We start from the raw sequence: 10,131 nt of genomic DNA on the forward strand, positions 1-10,131 counted from the left end.
GGCCTCGTGGCCAAGTTCGCACACTCCGCTGTAGGCGGCCCAGTGTTTCCTTGGTTCGAATCCTGGGCGTGGACATGGCACCGCTCATCAAACCACGCTGAGGCGGCATCCCACATGCTACAACTAGAAAGACCCACAAAGAAGAATACACAACTATGTACTGGGGGGCTTTGGGGAGAAAAAGGAAAAAAATAAAATCTTTAAAAAAAAATTGAAAAAACTATATAAGTTAAACCCATTAACTTTTATATCAAAGAAAAACACCCACTATTTGATCACTGTTATTTCAGCAGTAAATACCAGACTTTTGAATAACTAATGCTCCCTACGAATATTTGAAAACTACTGAACTGGAAAATATAGACTTATGACTAGACAATGAATAAGCCTGGAACAAGGGGACTTCTCATAGATTGGCCCTAACAAATGGCAAGTCTTTTTAAATTTAATTCCTTAAACCAAAATAACTACATTACAATTTGGAAAAGAGGAAATCACTTAGATCTTCCAATCCTAATAAAACTACTGCTAATATTTAGTATATTTCCTTATTTAAAAATTCATATATTTTAAAAATAGTGTAACTAATCATAATATACATAATATTCTCTATTCTTTTCTGCAAGGATAGTCTAGCATAGTAGTTAAATGCATGGGCTCTGGAATTAGACCCAGTTCAAAGCCTGCTTCTCTCCACTTAATTAAAGTTTTATGACTTTGGCCAAATTACTTAATCTCTCTAATCATAGATCTCTTTTTCTGTAAAATGGCAATGGTGATAATGATAATATCAATCTCATAAGAAGACTGTGAAAATTAAATGAAGGGCTGGCCCGGTGGTGCTGCAGTTAAGTTTGCACGTTGCGCTTCTCAGCGGCCCGGGGTTCACCAGTTCGGATCCTGGGTGCGGACATGGCACCACTTGGCAAAAGCCATGCCGTGGTAGCCGTCCCACGTGTAAAGTGGAGGAAGATGGGTATGGATGTGAGCTCAGGGTCAGTCTTCCTCAGCAAAAAGAGGAGGGTTGGCAGTAGTTAGCTCATGGCTAATCGTCCTCAAAAAAAAAATTAAATGAGATAAACACACAGCACTCAAAGATGTCTACACTGAATTGAATATCAACGAAGTATACAAATTCAATACCTTTTGGATAATTCTTTTTCGTGATCTGTTGCTAGTTTACTGCTTTCTCCAAGGGACTTTATTTCATTTGGTGTTACTTCATCATGCTGTGGATAGCAAAAGAAATCACATTTTAAAAAATTAGCACACCAATAATTCAATCAATAATGTTTTTTAAAAAGGCAAAAAAGCATTCCAATGTATATATATACCACATCTTCTTTATCTATTCATCTGTGGATGGGCACTTTGGTTGCTTCCATGTCTTAGCTATTGTGAATAATGCTGTGATGAACATAGGGGTGCATGTGTCTTTTCAAATTAGTATTTTCATGTTCTTTGGATAAATATCCAGAAGTGGAAGAGCTGGTCATATGGTATTTCTATTTTTAATTCTTTGAAGAAACTCCATACTGTTTTCCATAACGGCTCCACCAATTTACATTCCCATCAGCAGTGTACAAAGATTCCTTTTTCTCCACATCCTCTCCAGGGGGGAAAGGGATAGGGAGAGGGTGAAAGAGGTAAAGGGCCCACGTGTACAGTGATGGATGGCCACTAGACTTTTGGTGGTGAACACGATGCAGTCTATACAGAAGTCAAAGTATAATGATGTACACCTGAAATTTATATAATGTTATAAACCAATGTGACTTTAATTTTTAAAAAAGCAAAACAGCAAATTGGCAATATATATCAAAAGTCATAAAAACATTCATATACTTAGTGCATTCACTCTAGTTTGGCAGGAAAAACACAATTTTGTACACACACACAAAATTATACTATGTATTTTTAGAGATAAAGAAAGACCAGAACTTTTACAGTATCAGCTGTGGTTATACTAGACAGTAAAACTTTGACTGATTTGATTCTCTTTTCAATTTTTGAAATTTGCCCTCATGTGGTCATATTACTTTTTAGTTTTAAAAAAAGGAGGATACTGGGGCTGGCCCCGTGGCCGAGTGGTTAAGTTTGCGCGCTCTGCTGCAGGCGGCCCAGTGTTTCGTTGGTTCGAATCCTGGGCGCGGACATGGCACTGCTCATCAGACCATGCTGAGGCAGCGTCCCACATGCCACAACTAGAAGAACCCACAACGAAGAATACACAACTATGTACCGGGGGGCTCTGGGAAGAAAAAGGAAAAAATAAAATCTTTAAATAAATAAATAAATAAATAAATAAAGGAGGATACCAAAAAAAGTTATTAATTTGAATTTTCTTAAAATTCTTGACTTGAAGATTCCTAGGCTTCCTGTGAGCTACAAATCAAAAATACGAAGTAAGCTGAAGAAATTACGTTTCCCCTTCAAAACTAAAGTGGAGTATTTAGCTATGGATTTATGAAAGAACTAAATGTATATTAAGCTTTTCCAAAAGACTATGTGAAAGTGACTCAGATACTGGTGTCTATCACATAATATATTTGCTTAATATGCCATTAAAAGATTTCTGTATTTGGGTCACAAATCCACTCCAAACAATAATAATGTTCCCCAAATTACTTTCCAGATTTACCCTTGTTGTTGCCATTCAATGAAGTACCTTCTACGTATATAACCGTTGGTTACATTATTATAATTGGCTAATATTCAATATTAATCAATATTTTGAAAGAACTAACAAAATCTTTTATCATATCACCATACAATTTCTAGAGTCAACAGTCAATACAGATATGTTCCACTAATTTTTTAATAGAAAAATCATTGGATTGGGTTGGAGCTGAGAAAATTCGGTTCCTCCTTGCTAATAGCTGGCTATGGGAACTAAGACAGGTCTTCACCCTCTCTTTACCTCAGTTTTCTCATTTCTAAAGCTGAATGCTTAAATTAACGATCTTTAAGGACCTTTTTAGCTCTAAAGTTCCAATATATTCAATAACTATTGTTAAATAATAACTATTCTATCACCACTCATGTCCCTAGAAACAGTGTGACAAGTCAAGGATTAGATATTTTGGTCCTTGGTACAACATAGCCAAAGATACGAAAGGAAATATTATTTTCAGAAGATGATACTTTGGGAAGAAAAAACCAAATTAATGAGAGGAATACAAAATGTATAAGTTAATTCCTTGGCTTTAGACTATTTTAAAGATTTTCTCCCTAACTTTTTATTTTGAAAAATTTCAAATTTACCGAAAAGTTAAAGAATAATACAATAAGTACTATATAACTTTTGCCTAGATTCACAAAGTCTTAATATTTTTACCACTTATGCATGCCCTCTCTTTCTCACTTTTTATTTTTGCTGGACCATTTAAAAATATTTGCAGATATTATGAGATTTCACTCCTTAATCTTTACCATGCATTTTCTAAAAAAAATTCTTTTATCTTTATAATACCACTACACACTTAAGAAAATTAACATTAATATCACCTAATATACAGTACATATTTAAATTTTCCTCATTGTTCTCAAAATGTTTTTTTAAATTTTACTCTAAAAACTCAAGGATCCAATCAAGGTTTATACATCACATTTGGTTGTTATGTCTCTTAATCTAGAACAATCTTTCTTTTTGTTTTTTATGACATCATTTAAAAGAGTCAAAGCCAATTAGTTGTTTTTGCTATGTCACATATTCTGGAATTGTCTGAATGTTTACTTATAATTAGATTCAGGTTAAGCATTTTGAACAAGAACACTACATAGATAATATTGTGTACTTTTTATTTTATCACACCAAGTTGTTCTAGTATTGGTGATGCTAAATCTGATCAGTTGGTTAAGGTGATGTCTGCCAGATCTCTCCATTGTAAAGGTACATTCCTTACCCTGGTAATTAGTAAGTAATCTGTGGGGTGATAATTTGAGAACATGGTTTTAATATCTATTATGATCCTTGCCTAAGTCAATTATTTTATGGGGGATGGTAGGAGGGTGATTTTCTATTCTATCATCCTTTCTATATTTATTAGTTGCTATTTTGTAAGGAAAATTTCCCTTATCTCAACTTTTCCTTCCTTCCATCCCTTCTTTCTGCCTTCCTTTCTTCCCACCTTTTTTCCACCCGTCCTTCCTCCTGTTCTTTTTCTTCTTTCTTTGTACTTTTGGAGTATCACTATGGAATCATTGATTCTTTTTAATTCAATGTATTGTAATCCATTACTGTCATTCTTCTTTTTTTTTTTTTTTTTTTTTGAGGAAGATTAGCCCTGAGCTAACATCTGCTGCCAAGCCTCCTCTTTTTGCTGAGGAAGACTGGCCCTGAGCTAACATCTGTGCCCATCTTCCTCTACTTTATATGTGGGACGCCTGCCACAGCATGGCTTGTCAAGCGGTGCCATGTCCACACTGGGGATCTGAACTGGCAGACCCTGGCCCACTGAAGGGGAACGTGTGAGCTTAACCACTGCACCACGGGGCCAGCCCCTAATTATTCTTTTTGATGTTCAAATTATCTTAAATTTGGCTATGCATAAAGATTTTGAAGTAAGTTAAAAGCATAGGGAAATTTGAGGCAGGATGGCAAAAGCTATAAAACAGTTTTCAGTATTGTATACATTTGTTAAGGGGTGTTAGTCAAAACATTTAACAAATGGCATAACACAGGAATTAATTAATCAGAATCTTACACCGGTAGTAAAGAACTGGTAAATACTGTGCACCTATTATTCCCTTAATATCACTGACAGAAGCAAATGTTCAAATTTTTTATGTGAATAATTTTATTCATACAAAAATATCTCAGTTTTACTCATGTACTATTGTAAAAGCAATGTTGAACTAGACGATGTTCAATAAAAGCATGCCCTTTAAATTCCTTAATCTGGATCATTGGTGTTAACATGTCACAAGTAAACATTTTTAAGATTACATTGCTTTCAAAAATTTTTTAAACTGTGGATTCTAATAAAGTACCTTAATTTACTCTTACCTTTTCTATTAGAAAATGCTGGTCTTGTTCCCAAATAAAACTACCAATTTTTCTTCTTATTTCTGTGGTAAGAAAAACAAATCCAATACTATTTTTTTTAAAGTAACTGTAGAATTTTCTGAGTTTTGCTTGAAGTCTGAAATTTCTAAGCCAGTGTTATTCCACTTGCATCAAAAGCAACTAAAATACTTGTTTAAAATGCAGATTCCTATTGAATCAGATTATTGGGGAGGAGCTCAGGAATTTGCATTGCTAACAAACTCCCCAGATGATTGCAATGCATTATGAGAATCGTTGTAAACTTTTTTCGCTGGAATATATATCTTCATTAGATGTCAGCGCCTTTAGGCCAAGTTTTACTAAAGCAGACAATTGTTCAGTCAAAATAAAAGGTATAAAATTCCTGAATTTGTAGAGTAGAGGTTCTCAAGAATTTAATAATATACCTTGTAAAAGAAGCATGGAAGAGCAACATGTCTAGTAGGCATGGTCATTCAAGGAATTCTCTAAGGCCCAGCATGTCAAAGGACTATGTCATCATCCTAGCTCAATGATCTCAAAAGTCCCCAGAGTAGCCCATTCAAGGACAAGAAGGTAACATTTCTTTAGACCTATGATGTCCAATATAGTAGCCCCTAGACTAGCTACATGTGGATACCATATTGAAATGTGTGGCTAGTCCAAATTGAGATGTGCTCCAAGTATAAAATAAGCACTGGATTTCAAAGACTTAGTATCAAAAAAAGAATGTAAAATATTGCAATAATTTTTATGCTGGTCATATACTGAAATAATAATTTATATAAACCTATTCTTAAAATATATTCATTCTTAAAATATATTCTTAAAATTAATTTCACCTATTTCTTTTTATTCTTTTTAATGTGGCTACTAGAAAATTTAAAATTAATATGCAATTAATTAAAATTAATTTGTGTCTCACACTTCTAGATAACACTAGTCTAGATGGACAATAATGTACACTTTTCATTTTTAAAATTAAAGGAATATGTTTTCATTTGAAACAGACTTTTTAAAAATTTAAATACATTTTAATGTGAGATACTAAACTCAAAGACAGAATAGGAATGATCACTTGAAATCAGATCAGATAGGAGGCGAGACCGGTGGTTAGTGGTTAAGTTCGAACACTCTGCTTTGGTGGCCCAGAGTTCACCGGCCCATATGCTGGGTGCAGATCTGCAAACTGCTCATCAAGCCATGCTGTGGTGGCGTCCCACATACAAAATATAGAAAAATATTGCCACAGATTTTAGCTCAGCAACAATCTTCTTCAAGCAAAAAGAGGAAGACTGACAACAGATATTAGCTCAGGGCCAGTCTTCCTCACCAAAAAAAAAAAAAAAAAAATCAGATCAGACAGTCATTCTACTATATAAGCTCCTTGAAGGTGGATATTCACTGATTGGCACAGTTTTTTAATAAATCAATTCTCCTATGCAGTCATTAATTTATTTGCATAACCATTTAAAACAGTTTACTGTTATAAGTTATAACTAGGTCTGACTAGGACATCAACTATGGAAGGAACCCAATCTTTGGGGTTTCCAAAGTTTTTGTATAGAAATCTTTCTCAAGTTTTTTTTGTTTTTTAAAAAATATCTGCTCACTGGGAACTGTACGAGCTTCAATCTGTCTTTCTAAGGATGGACACATACACATTAAGACATATACATCAAGAACTGGATAATAATGCAAGACCTACAAAAATGGATATTTAAAGTTAGCCCATAAAAAACAGGTAGAATTTGAACAGAACAGGATAAGAAAGGGTGTTTCCAAGCAGCGAAAACGAAAACAACCAATCTCAGAAGCAGTTTATTTACTTGCCCTTTACTTCACAGGGTTACTGAAATAATAAATGTGAAAGTACTTTTAAAAGCATAAAGAACAATACAAATATATGGGTTTATTATCGTAATGAATCTTGTATCAGAAAAAATTTTCAGAAAAATAATGAAGAATTCCAAAACCAGCAAAGAACATTTACTGAATGCTCACATGTCAAACTACTTAATATATTATCTCATTTTACCCTCAAAACGACTTGAGAGAAGTTGCTAAAAGGTCACCAAACTAGTAAGTGTTGGATCCTAGCCAGTGAGCACTGTGAGGGCAAGATCTGCACCTATGATATTCACCGCTGAATCTTCAGCATCTGGGTTGAAACCTGGCACAGAGCAGGAGCTCGGTGAATGTGTGAAGGCAGGATAAACAAATGAAGCTAGAATATACACCTACGACAATCTGTTCCAAAGTCCATGCTTTTCCACTTATATTAAAAGATAAAAAAACAAAAAATCTCTGATTGAGAACAGAGATCAGTAAAGTTGGGTGACCTAGCTGGATCTGGCTTTCTAACAGAGCTTGCACGAACCATCTTTGCTAACCTTTTTGCAGGCACGCAGGAGGAAGAATGAAATGACCTAAAGCCACCGAGTTCTTTATTTCAGCGTTAGCGACTGCAGAGAGATAGTAGGCATGAAAAATTGTGGCATTATCTTCTATGTAATCAAGGCTCTGATATATTCTAGGAGAAAGAAAGTAAATATTTTCGGTTATGAAACAAACAGGAATGTATTCAACCTTTCAAAAAGAAAAAAAAGAACAAATGAAGGGAAGTAGAAAGAATTATCTGTGAGGTAATCAGGAGACTGGGGAGTATGGGGATGGGGAGGGGGGCAGCCAGGGTGGTGATTAGACCTCAGCTGTAAATGAAATCGGACAGCAAGGTGAAGGGGGATGGCAGGTGGACAGACTGGAGGCAGAGTAATCTCTCAGAAAGGTCCTGTGACAGCCCTGGCAAGAGGTAATTAGGGTGTGTACTAAGTGGCAGTGACTATGAAGAACATACAGGGGTACAATCCATGGTGTTTGGCCACTGGATGATCATTGGGGCAGGGGTTGTATTCAAAAGAAACTACGAGGACGTGAAGTTTGAGAACACACGATCTGGTGCAGGTAGGAGAGGCAATCAGGGGATTGGGTTTAAACACACGTCCACAAGGCGCCACGTGGCGTTGTGGGAGAGACAGCTGGAAACACACGATTGGAACTCAGGAAGAGACTTGAGGACCAGATGGGAGGCCATACCATCATGGCAGAAAGGAGAGGAAAAAGGTTACACCCCCCTCCCCCACCCCCCAATCTAGGACTGAAAACTTGCTGGTTTCCAGTCCCTTCCTATCATCAATATTTATTAGTGGACTCCAACTTCCATCTCCAACTCTTGGCTCATGGTGACCCAGCATGCTCTGCAAGGTGGCCTTCGGGTACCTCAGCGTGTCTGGGTGGGAGGCGTCACAGCTGAACAGGAAGTCGGCGGCCCTCGGGTCACTGATCGTCCCCCCTTCAGCCACTGTGGAGGCAAGAGCACAGGATGAGCCTAGCGAGTACCCTGGGGCCAAGGCACCAGAGGGAGGAGGGGTGCTTCCCTCACCACCTCACCACCTCACCCGCCGCTTCCACCAAGCTTCCTACCCCAGAACTGCCTCAGGTCATGGCTGACGCTGCCGCAGAACCAACCCCGCTGCCCTTGAAACATGGCGCCGCCTTGTACCCATGGACGTGGGGGAGGGGCCATAGCAGAGATCGCTGATTGGTCCCAGGTCTGAAGCCGAGCTCGATGATTGGCTCTCAGGGTAATGGGCGGGAAAAGCCTGAGGCAGGAGGAAGAGGGATCCGGTTACTACCGCACAGAGTGCACCGACTTGTGGGGGAGTGGAGAGGCCTTTTAGTTTTTCCCCCAATACGTCGGAGAAGGGTCAGTCATGCTTGTAAATTTTAAACCCTAAGTATTAACAAAGTTAGTGTGCTGTGTTGTACGGGCATGGGCGCACGTTCTGTAGCATCAAGTATTATTTTGAAGCAAAACTCATTTTATCATTTCATCTATAAGTGTTTCAGTTGGACTCTCTAAAAGATGAGGACTTTTGAAAAAACATAACCACAATACCAGTATCACTCTTAAGAAAATAATAATTTAATACAGTCAAATATTACCAGTGTTCAAATTTCTTGATTTCTCAAAATTATGTTTTTCTTTTACAGTTTCGTCTCTGCCCCCCGCCCCACAAACACGCATGAGTTTTGATAAACTATATTTTTCTGCTGTTTGGTCCATTTAATCTAAAATTTCAAAAATATTGATATAAAGCTGTCCATAAAACCTTTTATTATCTTTTTTAATGTCTGCAGGCTCTGTAGCAATGATTCCTTTTTCATTTTTGATACTAGTTATTTATGCCTTGTATTTATTTCTTGGCCTCACCAGAGGTTTTTCCATTTTATTAGCCTTTTCAAAGAACAAACTTCTGGCTTCGTTGATACTCATATATTTCTTTTCTATATTATTAGTTTCTGCTCTTACAATTTCCTTGGTTTTAAATTGCTGTTCTTTTTCTAATTTCTTGAAAGAGATGACTGATTTTCATCCTTTGTTTTTCTAATATGTGCACATAAGGCTATAAATTTCCTTTAAACTGTGTGCAGTTTTGAGATGTCATTTTTTATTATCGTTCAATTCAAAATATTTTCAGATTTCCAATAGGAATTATTTGATCCATGGTTATTTAAAATATTTTAAAATTTCCAAGTACATGTGGTTATTTAATTATCTTGTTGTTATTGATTTTTGGTTTAAATGCATTACGCTCAAAGAATATGGCCTGTGTGACTATAATCCTTTAAAATTTGTTGAAATTTTCCTTCTGACTGAAGTATATGGTCAGTGTTCTGTGTGTGTTTACAAAGAAAGTCCTGAGGCTGTTGGATGTTCTGTGGTGTTGGGTGCAATGTTCTACACGTGGTCACTGGATCAAGTTTGTTAATATTATCTGATTCTTCTATTACTGAAAGAGGGATGTTAAAATCTCCTGCTTTGTGTGTGGATTTATCAATTTCTTCTTGTTAATTTTTGCTTTAAATATATTGAAATTATGTTAAGTGCATGACATATGTACTTGTTACTTTCTAGTCAATTGAACTATTAGGCACATAACTATGAAAGGCAAAACTTTAAAATATATGACTACAACAGAATATCTCTCTGGTCTCTGAGTAGAGAAGGATTTTTTTTTTTAAGATTTTTATTTTTTTCCTTT

General features: G+C 36.3%; 1 protein-coding gene across 3 annotated transcripts in view; it reads right to left on the minus strand.

Annotated features, from left to right (window-relative positions):
• TERB2 (telomere repeat binding bouquet formation protein 2) overlaps nucleotides 1-8,684 on the minus strand; it is a 29,969-nt gene extending 21,285 nt beyond the window's left edge. For all 3 annotated transcript variants that reach the window (XR_011501644.1, XR_011501643.1, XM_044764988.2), the window contains exons 1-5: nucleotides 8,510-8,684; nucleotides 8,306-8,387; nucleotides 7,420-7,559; nucleotides 5,009-5,070; nucleotides 1,144-1,229 (exon numbers count right to left, since the gene is read on the minus strand). Coding sequence is in view for 1 of the 3 variants with exons in the window: in XM_044764988.2 (XP_044620923.1) it covers nucleotides 1,144-1,229; nucleotides 5,009-5,070; nucleotides 7,420-7,559; nucleotides 8,306-8,387; nucleotides 8,510-8,612 (473 nt within the window). In the remaining 2 variants the exon portion in view is untranslated. The remainder of the gene's footprint in view (nucleotides 1-1,143; nucleotides 1,230-5,008; nucleotides 5,071-7,419; nucleotides 7,560-8,305; nucleotides 8,388-8,509) is intronic.
• Nucleotides 8,685-10,131: the final 1,447 nt, after the last annotated feature.

Source organism: Equus asinus, chromosome 2, assembly GCF_041296235.1.
Source record: "Equus asinus isolate D_3611 breed Donkey chromosome 2, EquAss-T2T_v2, whole genome shotgun sequence".
Classification (NCBI taxonomy): Eukaryota; Metazoa; Chordata; class Mammalia; order Perissodactyla; family Equidae; genus Equus; species Equus asinus.